The sequence below is a fragment of the Poecilia formosa genome, unplaced genomic scaffold, assembly GCF_000485575.1.
Source record: "Poecilia formosa unplaced genomic scaffold, Poecilia_formosa-5.1.2 Scaffold70, whole genome shotgun sequence".
Taxonomy (NCBI): Eukaryota; Metazoa; Chordata; class Actinopteri; order Cyprinodontiformes; family Poeciliidae; genus Poecilia; species Poecilia formosa.
This window is the reverse complement of record NW_006800009.1, coordinates 288900-307291: the sequence shown is the minus strand read 5'-3', so window position 1 is coordinate 307291 and position 18392 is coordinate 288900. Positions and strand designations below refer to the sequence as shown.

Sequence of the window (18392 nt, the reverse complement as noted above, 5' to 3'; positions counted from 1 at the left end):
TTTTCCCCCAGAAACTTTTATTACCATGTTATCATAGGTTATGTGCACACAGCCTGTGACTGTGTGAACTTGCATGGGCACAATGTTTTACAGCTAAACACTGCCAAGAGCATCTCCAGACACAAGTACCTGGGAATCCAGCCGAACAGTATGATGGACTTGAGATTTGTCTTCAAATCTCTGCCTGCGGTCTTACTGCAAGGAAATGCATGTACTCCCTCCGTGTATGTTTGTGTGTGTGTGTGTGTGTGTGTGTGTGTGTGTGTGTGTGTGTGTGTGCGTGGTTGTTTGTCCTGTGTGTCTCTGTGTTCCCCTGCGATGGACTGGTGACCTGTTCAGGGTTTACCCTTCCTCTCACTCAATGATCGCTACAGATAGGCACCTGCACCTCCACAACCCTGCAACTATAGGTGGGTATAGATAATAGATGATGGTAGGCTCAGCTAGACTAATCACATGATGAGGTGTTGAATAAGATGGGTTTATATCTTCTAAGATGGCTGAGATCTTTTAACATCCTCATACTGCTATATATCACTGTTCCTATTACCAGATTGTGATAGAGGGATATTTTCGTTTGTGGTCTGATCAGCAGATGAGAACGAATGAAATGATAAATAAGGCAAGTTTCACAAGTGAGGCACTAATAGACAGTTCAGCAGGTGTGTGATGTGAAAATGCTCTTTAAGCTGAAGTTGATCATTAAAAGCATAGCACAGTTTGGCTCTAATGATGCACAAGCCATGTTGGATACCTAAATGACTGACAAAGGTGAGGAAACAATTGTCCACAGAATTTTATCTGTGTGTATCCCTTTTTCCATCCGATAAGTTTCAATCTTAATTCTTAAGTTGCGCAATGAATAAATGCTTGTATAAACTAGTTCATTTGTCAGTGGCACTGCATGTATTCTGACCCATGAGTTAGCTTAAGGCTCTCCCATACGTCATCAGAAGTGTAGAAACCAGCTGTCAATAACTTAGTTTGGTGACAAAAATTGCATCTGCCTCTCCTTCCTGACAACAGGAAGCACAGAGCTCTGTGTTGCGCATTGTACGATTGGTCAGAAGTTTGTGGCCACTAGTCAGCTTTCACTATTCTTTTTTAGTAATTGTAGGCGATATGTATAATTTTAAGGAGTGCTAATGTGATCTGGTGAGGAACCATGTACATTTGTACAATAAATCACAAAGTAACAACACAGAATGTCAAATGGCTAAAAACTCCTGGATGGAAATTGTAACTTTGTTGTCCGTGAAGGAGGTGGTCTGCGGGAAGGTGTGGCGCTCTCTCCATGATCATTTTGTAAAAGACAACGGAGGATGCAAGAAGGGATTGGGTAAAGGTGTGATGTGCACTGAAGTGAGAGGGGTGTCCATCCGTTGAATGTTCAGCTCAAGATGAAGTATGAGAGAGCCGTAACCCAAGCAACTTCTTTCTTATTACTGCAAAGCCTTGGGATTATTCTTACTAACAAAATGGCAAAACAAAACTGACAGTAAAAAGATTTTTAAGTTACATCTTAAATAATTGAATTCACAAAAAAAAATCTGGCTATTAGTCGTACATCATCGTAAAAAAACATCAACAGACCTCCATCTCTCATTTTGCGTCCAGGTGTTGACTTCCTCAGCAAGCTGCGTCCTGAGCTGAACAAAGTGTTGAGCTCCTCTAGGGGGCTGGTCAGGGGCCTCCCGTTGGCTGGGTTAAACAACAGTGGTGACGATGAGCACGAGTGTGCCCTCCGCGGCTCAGGTCGCGACATCTTCACAGGCGAATAAGGAGGCGGCTTCCCCATTGGCTCCCCACCTGCCCTTTGCGAGGAGATTTTGGGGGAATCAGAGCTCCCAGTGACAGATGCTGCACGAGTCAGAGCCAGGAAGTTGGCCTCAGGTGGGAAGGGGAAGTGTGAGGGCGGTCTGTAGGGAGGAGGTGGTGCGCTTGGGGGAGGAGGAGGTGGTGGAGGAGTGAGCGGAGGTGTAGACTTCTTTTCCGGCATGAGGACTGTGAGACTAGGTGAAGAGTCAGCCCTCTGGCGTGAAAACTGTGGGGACAGGGGGCTATCTGGACCAGTGGCGTAGTTCAGGTTCGTCTCAAACACTGGCAGCTTCTTTACCTCCAAAGGGGTGAGGGGTGATTCGTCTGAAGCAGGAGAACAGGTAACAGGAGAGGGGGGGAACACCAGCAGAGGGGGACGGTGAGGCAGCAAGTTGGGGAACGGAGCAGGGATGTCACAGCTGCCATCTTTGCCAAGCTGCGCTTTGGCAGCAGCACTGTTAGGCAGGCTCTGTGTGTGAGAAACCTCCATAGTAGCAGTGGCGCTAGCTGGCATTTGCTTGTTTTCCCCGCCCTTTGGAGGAGACAACCCCAATCCAATCAGGCCCAATGTTAGAGCCTGCAGCCTGGCAGCCTTGGTGATTGCAGGAGCAGGATTTCCACCATCTTCAGGTGGGAGATACTTCATCTCCTCGTACACAGCTTCTGAGTCCAACAGGTCCGGGCTGTCGGGGGGTTCTTGGAGGCTCCGAGTCCGTGGCTGGGACCCTAACATCTCAATGTATACATCCTCTTCGTCTTGGCCCTTGTATAGGCTGAGTGCCACCCCTTTTGGAGCATCTAAAGAAGCTGCCCTCTGCATCACGCCTCCAAATCCTCCAAACCCCCCACCACGAGAAAGCAGGGCCATCTTTACATCAGCAGGGCGCAGCTGGTGGAGCTGGGGTGCCACGGCGTTAATCTCCTCGTATGAGCCTGTCAGCTTAGTGTTGGGGCTGCGCTTCGGTTTGGGCGGCGGTACCTTTCTCATGGTTGTGTAGTCATCACTGTGAGGACGGGGCTTGGCTAGGGAAATGACATAAGAAGGGATTTCAAGACAAAGCAGGTTTCAGCGATGTGTACGACCACAAAAACAAACAAAAAACAACAACACCACATGCACCCTACCTTAGCTTGTGGATTTTGGTGACATATTTAAATATATGAAGATTTATATATTTGATAAAATGTGTGTAAAGGATATAAATACCAGTGAAAGAATTGTCATTCATTCCACTTCTAATGTCTGAAGCCACGTAGAAATATCCGGTGCAGATGGTGAGAATATCGTTACTCAGTATTTTGAAGTTGGTTTGCCGAGGTTATAAAATAGCTCAGCCCTAAAATGTCAAAGAACTAAAGAGTCACAGATTGCTGACCTGGCCAAACTGAACAAAATGACGGGGGAATCGGAGTAATGATGAATCTTAAATGTCATAATAGTAAAATGTAAAGGAATGCAATTACTAGTGATGTATTGTTAAACATGTGCTTGACAAGTATTACAGTAACAGCAGCAGTCTTGCTCTCTGTAGTCTAAATGAATAGGCAGCATGCCTTGTCAGAAAAACACAATATACATTTAATTAGCTTCTTACACATTTGAGTGTTTTTACCTCAGAAACAACTTCCACACCTAAAGTATTAGTGGGACCTGTTAATGCCTAGGTGCTTTCACTGACAGGAAAACATTGGTGATTTTCAGATTTCGACGATTCATGCCCAATCTGGGCCAACCAACCTGCCATTTTCGATCACTTACAGGTCTCTACTGAAAAGCTGAAGCAGACACATTTTATTGTACAGAGGAGTTTACATACCTGCTGGGTCACTGGGGGACAGCTGGGATTTTGGAGGACTTTCAGCCGGTGAACTTGACCCCTCTGGAGTGCAGCTTTCTTTGGGAGCCATTGTCAATCCTGAGCTTACAGCTTCATAAGATGCACTCAGGCGGGTGTTGGGGTCCCTCTTTGGTTTGGGAGGAGGTTGCTTGCGAGGAGACGAGAGACTCCCATTCCCTGCTCCGTCCTCACTGTTCTGAGCTGCTTGCTGCAAGGCTGGTTTGACTGGTGGACTTGCAGAGAAGTGGACCATGCTATCCACAGCGAGGGGAATGGGTACTGAGCTAGAACGAAAGTGGCGACTAATTCTGCTTCCCCCGTTGACGTGCCCCTCGTGGACTTTTCCGCTTTTCTCAACCATCCTTTAAAGCAAAATGAATAAAACAGAAAGAATGTGACAGGGTGAAATACTGAGCCAAAGGAGAAAAATGTAATTTTTGCTCTGTTTAAGATTGTCTTTCCATCTTCGATGTTATCCTAAAGTCACTTTTTCCATTAAGGCAAGAGGGTGGGGGGGGATCCCTCTTCCTGACACAAAAGTGTTTTATGATTGAATAAGTAAATATATTAAGATATTTAGGATAATGAAACCACGTTGAGTGAGTATCAATTAAAAAATTAGCTAAAGGGGCAGTTTGAATGACAACAATCAGAGATTAGGATTTAAATATAATCTCCTGGGTGTAATTGGATAACATCTATCTTGATATTTCCTCTGCTAATCTGGGTTAGCCATCTGTTACTTTTGCGAATGCAGGCAGGGGGCAACATAGCATGTGTGAGGAGGGGCTCAGGGAGGGCATTTTATGAAGCCAGCAGAGAAACTAGGCAACTGCAAATGTGACTCGTCTGACAGTACACCACATGATAACATTTTGCTTGTTAGTAGCCCCTCTCTGCTCCTGTTGAGGCAGCAGTTGTTAAGAGTATAAAGACAGAGAAAAGATACAGAAATCAGGAGAGAGTTTCTCTGACAATGGGTGCTGAGGTGCAATCTGCAACTTCTTTTGTTTCAGCTTGATTTACTCTAAAAGTTTTAAAAAGGCCTCTTATACCATACCTTGCAAAAGTACTAAAACCACTGGAGCTTGTCCACATTTATTCACACAAACTTCAAAATGTCGTTGGTCTGTTATGTAATATTCTAATAAAAGACGTTAGCCCTTTATAGCCTCCAAATTTAATCAAAATAGAGACTTTGATGTTTAAGGAATGGGTGATCTAAAGTTATCAAAATAGTGAGTTTTTGAGCATGTTGAATGGGTGTGGAAGAACCTCAAAATTTGACATTTCGCTATGAAACATGAAAATCAAAAACTCAGACACCAAACCTTAAGGGACTGATCCGCATTCGGTCCACTAAAATACTCAAAGGTCAAATTGTGTCAACACTTAATCTTGTTTGGTCCGAATGAGGTAGGTTTAGACTGGAGTAATGTTCCACCGATGCAACACTATACAATCTGATAACACAGATCATTATCTGAGCATCTATACAAAGCTTACAAGTAAAGGTCTTGAGCTCAGACATATCCAATGACATCATTAATCACAAAACACCTGTCACACACACACATGAACACCATGCACACGTGTGCATTTGATTAAACACGCAAATATGTTTAGAGAGGCAAACAATTTCCTCTTATGGCCTTTTAAGTGAGTGAACCTGCAAATTGTTTCCAAATTGACAACGAATTATTATATCATCACAATTAGAACAATGAATGATCTTGTGGTTATTATCAGAAGCAGTAGATTGGTAGATATTTGATTTTGATTGATTGTGTTTATGTATTCTAAATAAAAATCAGACTGATCATATTGGAAAAATCTCATACAAGCAGTGCTGCTACTGAGCATTATGAAACAATAATTTATGATCCATTTATGAGCAACTTGTGGAAGCTAATTTACCTCCTAACTGGGTGATCCTCCTCTTTGCCCACTGGTTCGGGCCTCTCACCAAGCGGTGGGCTGCTACTGAGGGTGTTGACCTGACCATTGCCATGGCAGCGCAGACGGTCGCTCTCCCGTGCGATGTCAGAGGCATTTTGGATTACCAGCTGGTCATAGGTCTGTAGCCCAATGTCTTCGGCTCCCTGCAGGAAACGCTGCACGCTACTCTCCTCTTTGTGCTGCAGTGACAGCCTGTGACTGACCCGTTGCCTGGCCAGCCAGCCGCGGACCACTGAGAAGCATGAAGGAGATGAGGAAGGTTTCAGAAACTGACAGGAAGCACATAAGAGTTTGTTAGGCAACGGTTACGCGTTACCTTTCTGACAGGTGATGATCCTTTTGTGAAGCTGGTAGCAACGGTCATTGAGCTGGTCAGCCTGCCAGTATCTCAGAAACACTTTACTGCTGCCCATCTACACACACAGACACACAATATGAGTTATTCCTCCTTACACAAACCCTGTCTGGCTGTTTTCTGCTGACATCTCAGAAGGGTGTGCGAGTTTAGAGATGAGAGTGCAGTGATGAAGCAATAATTTATGATAATTAGTGGGAGTGGAGTATATTCACTTCCAGGATTCAGGGGTCATTTCGGGGGCCAACACAGATCGCTCTATAGACACTGCATGAAACTGATCACTGACGACTAATGCAACACCAGCTTTATGCAGAATTAGTGCGCGTGTTAAACAGGGCTGCATTAGAAGTGCGTGTGTAGGACGGTGAGGGTGTGTGTGTGTGTGTGTACGCCTGTGTGTGACCTGCGGGGTCACTTATTCAGACACAACAGCAGTGTAGCAGACAGGACAGAGAGAGGGGCGTAGGGGTTTGTGTTGCTGTGCATGTGTGTGTGTGAGCAGCATTATGATGAGGTCGGACAGCTGGAACCAGCCGTCTAGATTCCATGGGATCTTTGAAACACAGGGTCAGGGATTAAGTCAAATCTTTTGTTACTGATGGAGACAAAAACAAAACAAAAAAAAACAAAAAACAAAAAAAAGAAGAAGAAGCAAAGCGTGCACACAAACACACCTGCCATCCTTGGAGTTTGGACTGCTGCAGAACAAAACGGCATTTCTCCTCAGCCGACAACTTCTTCTTGTCTCCCAAAGTTGGGACTATGAGGTCTTTATATCTGAAAACAGCAACCAAAATAACACGAGACATTAGAGCTGCACAAATAAACATGCTGTGTTGAAACATCTCTATGGCATGGTCTTTCTTGGAACAATGGATTCAAAGGTCACTGGGGTTACACGGCGGACCAGCCAAAGAGCATCTGTTCCTGTTGCTGTCGTCCTTGGTTACGCTTGCTATGAATGATCAACTGGATTGTGTCAGCAGCTCGGTTTCTGCCAAGATAATGAAGGTGAAGGAGGTTGTAAACTATTTAGTGTTTTATATGCCTAAACTGCATACGCATGGAAAAAAAAAGAGAGTAGCTGGAATATCAGCAGAAACATGATGCTGAATCAAGCTTGTTGTAAATTTTCTATCCATTCTGACATGTTAAAGGCATCTACAGCCAGTTAGCAGACAAATGGCACATCAATCTGTCAGTGTTTTATACAGATAATAACTGTCTTTATTGCCATGATGTAAAGTTCACTTCTAATATGTATGTAAATTATTATTGCCACAATTAAAATAATTATATCCATTATCCTGGAACATTACTGTTTTAAACGAAGACAATCCCACTGCAGATATGCATAAATCATAAAGGCTTGAAGGAAGATGCTTTCATCTGCCACTATAGTAAAATATGTCACTACTTTATTCAATTACAACAGTTTTCCTGTAATCAATGATCTGTATTATTAATTCTTTGCATAAGGATTCATTGACATCAGGACTCCTAAACTGTTCAGATAAATCAACCACTGGTCATTTTTATTCTTAGTTATTCTGCTGTTGGAAAAAAAACCCAACAAAAAACAGATCATATGCTCATAAGAAATTTTACAAATTCATTTTTATATTGTTTTTGTAAATCTTTTTGCAAAAACAAGCATAGTCTAATGCACAAGGAATCGAATGTCAAAAGACATTAAAAAGAAATCGTATACATCTTTTTCGGTTTGTAGCCTTCCGAGTTAGCTTTCAATGGTAATCATAATATACGTACACGCCAATAAGCTCTTTCAATGGGAATCTAAACACTTAAGTCCAAGCCTTAGCAATAGAGGGGAAAGGTGCATGAAAAAAACTAACAAACATTCATTTAAGTGTATTTTCTAACCATTATTTTACTCTGATGCAAACTTGGACCGAGCCAGAAGTCTGGAATCAGTTTATCTACTTGAGGTTGCTATTGAATGCCAACAGTGGGAGGGGGTTTGTGGGTCCCTCGATGCACCAGTGGAGCATTCAGGGATTTGTAGTGCCAGTGGTGAGTGCACTGCCTACTATTGGGACAGCTCTAGTAGACATTTGAAATTATCTTGTGGGCCAAGTATAATCACAGATTAGGCGTGCAGGCCTGAGTTTGACACCTGTTGTCAAGGCAAAACACTGCAACTAATGGTCTTCACTAATTAGTAAACAGGATCCACCTGTGCATAAGGTAATCTCTCTATAAATCCAGCTCTTCTCTGAATATCTATCTGGTAGAGGGAATAGGTGAATAAACCACATTATAAAGTGCAAGCGACAAAGAAGACTTGACAAGTAATTTAAATCAGGGTTAGGTTACAAAACGATACTCAAAGTTTTGAAGCTTTGCGATATTCTATTCCCATCTGAAAAGAGTGACAGTAGGAATGCAGTTGTGGCAGTAAATCTGGACCTATGGGATGGAAAAGAAAATCATCATTCACAAAAGCATCAGAGGCGAAAATAAATCTGGATGAGCTTCAGAGATCCACTGCTCCGGTGGTAGAAGTCAAACAAGCGTTAATTGTCTCATGAAGAAATCAAAGATGTGACTGAAAGAACGTTATCAGGAATCTCAGTTCCATTTTGGTACAATCCATGCAGAAAACACGGGAACAAAAGAGACAAAAATGTAACTTTCTGGCTCACATGCAAAATGCTTTATGTGGTCAAACGCAATGACGACAGAGTCATTATGTGGTGGAGGCTTTTCTTCAGCAGCAGCAGAGATGCTCGTCTGAGTTGATGGGAAGTTGTGTGGAACTAAATGAAAAGAAAACCTTGGTCGAGGCTGGGAACGACTTGAGATTGGAGGGGAGGTTCGCATTATAGTAGGGAAAAAAAAAACTCAAAACACAAAGTCAGCAACAGAAAGAAGTTGTTTACATAAAAGTTCATTAAAATACAATCAGGTTATGGGGTGGACATGACAAAATGTTAGAGCTCACAGGTGAGGAATGCTTTTCTGACGCATTGTTTGTCACCTACCTCTAGCTTTACCAGCCACATTAGAACCGAAGCTCATTTTGCATGATCATTGATTACTAAAATTATCCTGGGGCTTGGGGAAGATTAATAAAATAATGTAATGTTTTAACCTCAGCTACTTTAATTAAATCTTGTCAGTAAATGCTCTGATTATTACCCTGGGAATGTGGATCAGGAAAAAGCTGATGACACTGCATGTGCGAAGTAAACATCAGAAGCAGATGGTTGGAAACATAAACCACTTGTGTTTGTCAATACTGAGTAAGTGAGTTCATGTGAATAAGGGATGCGTTTGATTTGGAGAAGTGGGGTCTGACTGAACTCGCCATAACCCTTCCCTCTTTGTGGTAATATTGGTCCAGCAGACAGCTCACGCTGGCCCAAAGGGCCCATAAAACACAAAGGAACTCTGTAAACCCATGACCCGTCTTATGAGGATATGAAAACTATTGATGCTCCCTGTTTTTTACAAGTCCCAGAGGAGCCACATATGGAGTCAAAGAACTGAAATGAGCCTGACATACAAGATAAGGATTATACGCTGCCATTGTGGTCAGGTCTTGTCTATAACCGAACCAATGATGCGACAGCAGTGAACCTGTACTTCAAACTCTGAAATTCTTCACGACAATCTCTGACCTGCAGCTCTTTTATGAGTCCATAAGTGTCATTTAGTCATGAATATGTAGGCACAATGAGCAAACTCAATTATGTATATTCACCTGCTGGTAATTTATTGCCCATTAATAATTAATAATGAGAACCTACATGGAAAAACAGACATAAAAATGTGACCGACAAGCTCGTAAACTATGCTTGTGACTTGTTCTTTGCTCACGAGTCTCTCATTAACTTCTTATATATAGGAATAATTTGATTACTGGATGAAAAGGGTTAAGATTTAAAAGGAACAAGATTTATAGAAAATCTACATCTGACAGAAAATAAACCTGGACACAAAACACATGCTATATCAAACAACAAATATAAGCAGCAGTAAAAATAGATTTTCCCTAAATCACTCTGGTTACCAAGACACTAACATGTTTCGATTCAGGCAGCCAGTGTAACCTAGAAAGGAGTCAGAGGTGGCTCTACTGTGTAAAGGGATTTGTTTACACCCAATGGTCCATTTGTTTACAAGATCATAAAGCAGCATTGAAGATTCATTGCAGAGTAATTGCCTGTCATTTTTACTATTGGAAGTGCCACAGGCATGTGACAAATCAAAAGGCAAACCAGTAAAGTGCAAACAGAATCTAACCTTAAATGTGAAATATGTTTTTGAACAGATCATCACAGCAGAGCTAAAGAGCATCAGTGCACTTTTACATAACAGCAGACCAATTTCTGGGTCTATGTGGAGGAAGAAAGATATATGGCAATTTAGCTGGAAATTACTGGCTCCTTTGAGTAATGGAAACTTCAAGCAAGATTTTCTTAATGCATAAGCAGTACAACTTAAAAAGGAAATTACACAAGTGTAAATAGTAAAAAAAAAAAAATTGCACAAAATACATAAAAAATGTAGTTAAAATCAACAAGTGTTATATTTATAGATTGAAAATATGTTTGTCTCCACCTTCAGAGTTTCAGCCTTGTAAAGGAACAAACACCATAGGTATTTCCCTCATCTTAGCACAGTCAGAGGATGTAGATAACCTTATAAATGCTTTGAAACCCATTTTTTTTGAGTCACGTTGTAAACTATTTTATAATGGTATTTTAAACCCTTTGCACTTTTTCTGCTTCCTGTCCTGTCCCTTTCCTTTTAGCTAAATATGAAAACAGGTCTTTGCTTTTAAGCTGCAGTCTCAGAAACTGACCATTTCTTTCACACAACCAACCTCTGTGCAATTTGGAGGCGTTTTTCCATGGCAGGTAGAAGCCTATTTTGATATCTCTGTATGCAAAGGGTTTGAGTGCAGACTGCTCATATCAGCTGCAGTATTCTTTGAGAAGCAGGGAGAGCAATGGTTGGATGCAATGCTCATAGCAGCTGCAGCACCAAAGGCATTACAGCAAATTATTTGGCGAGCTTCCAGCCCAGGATGGATGTCATGAGGTTGTCATGGCCTTATGTAGCCATGGCATGAGGCTAGTGTGAATGGTCCTTGTTCAAATTCTCTGATGACCAAGACACAGTGGTGCCTGACAGCCATAGATAAGCCACCACCGTCACGACTAGGCTTCTCTGTGACTCCTGCCAGCCCACCACAGTAATGAACAATCTCACCATGAAATGTTCAACACGCTCAAAACAACTGTGCAACTTTGATGCTCAAAATGCACTGTAGGAACTGGGTTGCATTTTCTAGGCATCCAAAGCCACTTTTCCAAGAACATGTAAAGAGTGAAGAACACCATTTTTTAATCTTATTATTTAGTTTGGGACATTGTGAAAGGCATTTAAATTGACTAATGTATTTGTGAGTTGGTAATGTATTTGCTCCCAAAGTTATTATAACTTCTGTTCTCCTGAGTTTTAACAGAACTGCTAGTTTTTCCTCTCTTCATTCAGAATTCATTGCCTCGTTAAGATTTGCCTTAAGCCCCGTTTGGAAATAAACTGCATAGTAAATATGGGTGAAAAGTAACTTTTGTGTATTTTGAATGTTAAAGGGGCAGTATTATGTATTTTCAAGGCACATAGAGTCATTTTATACCACAATCAAGTTAGTATGATACCTTCAATTGTTATGAAAATGCTGTACACCAAATGTAATAAGAAGCTCCTTCTCTTTACAACACTCCGCAAGTCATAACAACAATGTTTCTCCATTATCACTTCAACATCATTCTTGAGAGCATTGTACTGAGAAATAGTTACTGTGACAAACTGAGCAGGTGTATAGTTCCACCAGGTGTTTGCCAACTGCTGCTGCTAGTCTGAGGAGCTGAGTGGGGAAGTGGTGGTCTGTGAGTTGGAAGTTCAGCTTGGATTCTCCACACTGGTGGGAAAGGCAATGCTGGGTGAGAGCAAGTGTTTAGGCACCCTGCCAAAGGAGGATAAAGGATTTCTCAAACATAAAAAAAGAATCAAAGTCACATTCCAGGTATGTTTTTGATGAAGGAACAATATAAAAGCATGACGTAAAGTTCAAAATATCTATTTTATATAATACGCCCTCTTTAAACTTTATTGCTTCTCTTAAAAACTGGCAGTCTTAGTCTTCATTCCTATAATCTAATACTAGTGATGACAAGATGTTTGGATGCTCAATTAGACATTGGTAGGGCAGGAAGTTTGTGTGCATGCATGTGTGTGCGTGTGCGTGTGTGTGCGTGTGTGCGCGCGTGATGATGTGATATTTTCAGCACAGGAATGGAAAGTTTTGGTGAGAGGATATGGGGGTCATGCGACCAGCTTTGTCATCCTTTATTATCTGGCAGGATTGTTCCTCCTAATCCCTTTATCTCCAAAATGAGAGACAGAAAGAGAAGAAAATTAAAGAAGTTAAGAAATTGGGTAAGAGAGCAACAAAAAAGAAGTGCTAATGTAGAATCCTGCTACTTTATTTAAAAAACCCCTACAAAAACAGCAAAATGAATATACAAGAAAAGATAAAAATGAAAGACAGATGGTATATTTTCAGCTGATTTTGAACAAAAGAGATGAAAACCAGAGAACATAAAAGGATAGAAAATTAATTATTTGTAGTACACGAGATCTTTCTTTTTCTTCCTGGGTAGGAAGAACAAAACAAAAGTATGAACAGGGAGCTGATGGGGAGTCACAATACCAAAAACTCAAAGACAGGACAAAGCGACCTTACAGACAACCGGGTGCTTTAATGCTCAAGTGTCAGGCTGACTTGGGAAAAATGTTTCAGTGACTTTCATCAGCAAAAGCGGTCTCCCATAATAGCCAAAAAGAGACATTCAAAGTCAAACTGCACCTTAATTAAAAGGGTTGCTCTGACTTTTTATTGTGGCTGTTCACATGTGAGCATGTGGTCCGGATTCAAGTGTGGTGGAAGCAAATGCTGCTGCAATTTCATTTTGCTGGACCTGTCTCACTAAACATGACCGAGATCAAAGTGACCCGATGTGAATTTCTAGTCTCTGAGTATGAGAAATGCGACATACAAAAGAAGAACCAGGAAAAAGCATTCCATAATTTTAAAGAGCTTTTGGAATAAATGAAAAACTCTTTAAAGAAAAGTTGTAGGACAGTGTGCTTTGAGGATACATCGCAAAGCATAACATAGACCAACTGGAAGTAGTGCAGAGCTGGTCAGCAAAAATGAAATGTTACATGATGACAGTGAGACAAAACAGGAAACTACCAAGACATGGCCATCCACCTAAACTAATTGTCTTTATCTCCAGTCATCAAGGACCAGATATGTCCCCTGTCCTACACACTTGAATTAAATGGCTAAACCAGTCGAGTCCAAAGTCGGTCCTCGAGGGCCGTCCTGCATGTTTTAGTTCTCTCCTGCAGTAGTAACAACCTCCTCAGCATGTCAATGTTCTTCTTTGGCCTTCTAATGAACCATTATTGAATCCAGGTGCGTTAAACCAGGGAGAGAACTAAAACATGCAGGATGCCGGCCCTCGAGGACCGACTGTGGGCACCACTGGGCTAAACTGTCTTACTAGCATGCAGTCGAGCTCTACAGACCTCTCTGCAAATGAGCCAATATTGGAGACAGGTGTGCAGAAGCAGACACCTAAAAGTTGCAGGACAATGACCTTTGAGGACTAAATTAACAGACTGGTCAAGGAGAGCGGGTCACAATTTAGTAGAAGATGAAGGGAACTCAATACATGACAATTATGGAATAAAGCATGTAAAAGGCTGCAAAAAACATTAGGCACATTGGCAGGACAACAAGTCTATCCAGTCAACATTAACTAAATGAATGGTTGACTCAAAATGTAGACCCAAAGTGGCAAGACTTGAAAATTACAGTTCAAACATGCCTTCCATAATTTCCTGCTGCTCTATTTGTGGCAAATGCTTTCTTTACAAAATGTTCACTCAGGGCGCATTTTAGGATTTTACTTGCAAAAAAAAAATGCAGAAAACATGGTTTCTTTTCCTTTAACTTTGTGTGGGTCTATCACATAACATCATAATAAAACATGTAGTTTGTGGTTGTAACATCACAAAATGTGAAAAAGTAGAAAAAAAAAATCTTTGAAGCATTCCAGCACTGACCTGCTGAGGAACGTTGAGAAGGACAGGCGGACAGGGTATCCGTAACGTATCATGCGCACCATGTCAAGCACTCCGATGTACTGCAGTTGGGTAGAGACGTGGAAGCTGTCAAAGCTGGCTGGCTGACCGCTAGAGTTGGGGCGCACACACTCTACAAAGTGGGGTGTGCAAGTCTGCAGTTTACTCATAATCTCTGACAGTGAGTTCTGAAAAAGGAAAGAAGAGGAAGTTGATTTAACACAAAATTTCATGTAATGGGACAAAGGACTCTCTGATCTCTTTGGGTACACCAGCTTCCTCCCACAGTCCAAAAACATGACGGTCAGGTTTAATTGGTCTCTCTAATTTCTCCCGAGGTATGAGTGTGTGGTTGTTTGTCCTGTCTCTCTGTGTTGCCCTGCGACAGACTGGCGACTTGTCCAGGGTGTGCCCCGCCTCTCGCCCGAAATGTCTTGCTAGAGACAGGCACCAGCACCCCCTCCCAGTCTCACTAGGGACACAGGTGTAAGAAAATGGATGGATGGATGGATTTTCTGATGTGTTTTGATTCATTTGCATTGAGCAAGCAACACCACATTGTGGCGGAGACAACATTGTCTGATTTTTGGGTGTACATCTTGCCTCTGAAGGAAGCAGAAGAACAAAGCAACAACAATAACTCCCTGTTCCTTCCAAAGGTGAGAAACATGAGCTTTTCTTCAAATCCTCAACTTCAAGATGATGCATCTAAGATCATAGGCGTCTGTGTGTAAACACTTACTGTATTTTGCTACACCTCAAACTGACATCACCCAGGAACTTCAGGTACAATACCCAGCACCTCACCCGTCATGTTTAAAAGCCACATTGCTCCTCAGAAACACACCCATACCCACACACACACACATATGTCACACATATGTAGAAACACAGGCCCACAGAACACAGTGGCTGTTGTTCATTGTTCATTCATTCATGAAGAGGGCTTCATGTTTGGCTTGGTACAGCATCATTTTTCAGCCCACTCTCTCCTTCCCTGCCATTCCCGGAGGGGACTCGTCGACCGCAGGTCCACAACTCTGATTGTGCAACACAGTGGTTTCATTCAGACCAAAGGCACTGCTTCTCTGAGCCACGTCTCAGCCTCCTTGCGTCACCAGCACAGACAGAGCTGCTCGCTGCAAACTGAATATTGTTGTTGCTTTTAAAAAAAAAAAAGTTATGAGCACCCTACACTTAGGGCTGCATTGTTGCAAAGATTGGCAGGACTATTGTGACGAATGCACTGACGTGAGATAATCTCTGAATTAAATCCCAGTTTGGTAACAAACAACAGGGTTGTAATGATTCAAAATTTGATCCAGATGCTTGCTGCTAACTGGAAATACATTTGGTGAAATTAACTATCTAAGAATCCTGCATGTTTGAGGAAGGTGCAGAGAGCAGATTTAAGTTATTATCATAAAGAAACAGGAGTTTCTTGTACCCTCAGCTGGACAGCTGCTGTGACCGGCCCACAACGCTCAAGTCGTTGGAGGAAAGAACTTGAACCTTTTTTCTTCAGGATCTGTAGGTAGAATGAAATAAGAAAAAAAATTATATCTGAAAGAGCTAAGCCTCAAGAGGACACAGAAGATCACAGAAGGGTTTCAGCAAACATTAAAATACTTTCCCATCTTAATCTAAAGAAAATAGTTTATCAAGCTATTTAAGGCATTTGTTCCCAGATTAAATTGTCTCCGTACTTGCTTTTGAAAACATCTGTGCCCAGATGTTTTCAAGTATCCATCACAGCCATGAATGTCATAGTTATTTTTGGCATGTGGATGATGGATTTGAATTATTGTTTTCTTTTCAGCTTGGAATAGATCTACAACGCAAACCATCGAATTCAGAAAACAAGAGCTGGATGCACAAATTTAAAGTTTTTGTTGATTTTCTCCAAACTACATGGAGAGTCAAAATTACTCATCTATGCAATGACGTTATGTACTCATTAATATTTGTATCTCAAACTCAGTTGGCTGTTTTACCAGCTCATCAATCTCAAACTATTTTGGAACAGAAAAAAATGGCTAGCATTAATTACGCTAATGGAACGCCTTTTATAAACAAATTTTTAATATTAAACTCTATGCTGGGAAACAAACCAATTTAAATTAACTCCACTAATTCTCCCAAGAAAAATGATTGAATATTCAACTAGACGCTTCACAATGTATACAAAAGGTTGTTGTTCTATGCAACTTACTAAAGTAACTTTTAACTAAATATTCATGAGTATGAGCAGATATGCTTGAGACTCTGTGATCATGTACATCTTAGCAAAAAGTCATAATAAATGCACATTTTCACATCAAGTTTATGTTTTTGAGAAGTTATTGTAGTGCTGTACAGTCATTGGAAGTTCAAAACTTATTAACCATGTGTGTGTTTGTTAATATCGGCGCTGAACTATATTGTTGCATGATGGTATTGTACACATTAGCACAGCAACGTTTAAGGCTGCTAGGATAGGTCAGGGGGGCAAAATGTGTCTTATATAACCATTTGATCTAGAAAGATAATAAGCCACAGAGGAAGCAGACATGAGTCCTGGAGGTTACACAACCTGACAGCCTTTTCACTCGCATTATGCGCACAACTGCTGTTTCCAAAGATACTAGCACCTGTAAATGAAATATTTAGCTGGTTAAAACAGATATTTATTTGATGTCTTTTTTTTAATGTCCTGAAAAGTCTACAGACGCCTAAACCCATACTTTATCTCTGCATGAATTCTTGGGAAAGGGTTTTATCTCATGAATGCCTGTGGACACACACACACACACCACACACACACACAAAATCCAATTCCCAGAGGTTTATATTTAGACGTGGGGTGGGAAGTAGCTTAAATTAGACAAGAGTCTTACCAAAAATACTCTTCCTGTTTTTTCCATTGATTATCAGTTGCTTGACAGAAAAAAAAAAAAAAAAAAGAAAAGCTGCTTCCTGTTTGATGTGAAATATTGCCCCTGTTAACACATTCTTGACTAAAACCTATCGCCGTAAAATCTGAAGGATTCTTTCATATGTGTTGAAGTTGGAATGAGGTACTGCAGTCTGCAGCTCCAAACTATGAACGACATTACCTTGGTAAGATCATGGTACCTCCGAGGCTGCTGGGGGATACAAGTGGCATTGACAGAGGAGGCTGATGGCACCCTCTGGACCATCAAGGCCACTTTAGTCCCTCTCAGGCCAATGCGACCCTGGACAGCTGGCACCAGAGAACCAGTCTGAGTCAGCTTTGACTGGAAGAGCTGCTGCAGTAACACACTCTCACTGGCTGCAGGGCACAAAGCAAGATACAGGAAAAAATCAGTGCAGAATAAGCAACAGCATTGGTTGAGAAAGGAGGTGGGGAAGAACAAGAAGTGGGGAGGGGTGAAAAAAAAAACATATGAAAGGATTTAACAGCGGAAGAAAAGAGGGACAAAAGGTGGAGTAATAGTAAAGTTCGCATGTAAACAATCCGTAAGACGACAAAGTGGGTGGAGTGTGTCATTCTGCAACACATGGAGCTCTGTACAACAATGAGCTCATTTAGAGAGCCAAACAACATGTGTGCGAACGTAGGAAGAGGAGCTCTCATCTGAAAGATTCAGGGAAAAAAGATGGAAAAAAGAAAGTGGCAGAGTAGTGAATTATTGCAGGTACCAGCAGAACCACCTCACTAAGGTAGAAAGAAAGTACTTCCTCTTAAATGTGTGGTATTTTACATTCATTATACGTATGTAGGTTTTGCTAAGTTTAATGTAATTTTGTTATAATAAATACCAACATGGTGAATTTGGGTATTTGGTTGACAACACATTTAAATAATTGCATAATCAAGTTAATGTATATGTTTAATATGCTAGAACTGAGCATGGTGGTATTTTCCTATTATTTGCATAAAGAAATCAGTCAGTAAATGAATCATATGTTATTTATACAGAAGTTTTTGAGGTCAAAGTTATTCATATCCCTACAGATTTAGATTGGATGGCTTAATCTTTTAATTTTTCTGAGTTTAAGGGACAAAAAGCAGGTCTTCCAACCTCAATATGTTGAAAATCATCACCAAAGAGAATGAGAATATTTAGAAGAGAGGTGAGATTTTTGGGGCAGGTCAGTGCATAGCCAGGTAGGGCTTTACAGCTAAGCAGCAGGATTTTACATGTCATTCTAAACTGTACAGGCAGCCAGTGTATGAAAGCCAAGGTAGGAAAAATGTGATCCGC

At 41.3% G+C, this 18392-nt stretch overlaps 1 protein-coding gene across 5 annotated transcripts in view; it reads right to left on the bottom strand.

Annotated features, from left to right (window-relative positions):
- Positions 1-18392, bottom strand: part of myo16 (myosin XVI) — a 109780-nt gene that overhangs the window by 13539 nt on the left and 77849 nt on the right. For all 5 annotated transcript variants that reach the window (XR_001662563.1, XM_016673109.1, XM_007555361.2 and 2 more), the window contains exons 25-32: positions 17259-17455; positions 15611-15691; positions 14146-14351; positions 6648-6750; positions 5932-6028; positions 5574-5847; positions 3636-4018; positions 1594-2841 (exon numbers count right to left, since the gene is read on the bottom strand). Coding sequence is in view for 4 of the 5 variants with exons in the window: in XM_016673109.1 (XP_016528595.1) it covers positions 1594-2841; positions 3636-4018; positions 5574-5847; positions 5932-6028; positions 6648-6750; positions 14146-14351; positions 15611-15691; positions 17259-17455 (2589 nt within the window). In the remaining variant the exon portion in view is untranslated. The remainder of the gene's footprint in view (positions 1-1593; positions 2842-3635; positions 4019-5573; positions 5848-5931; positions 6029-6647; positions 6751-14145; positions 14352-15610; positions 15692-17258; positions 17456-18392) is intronic.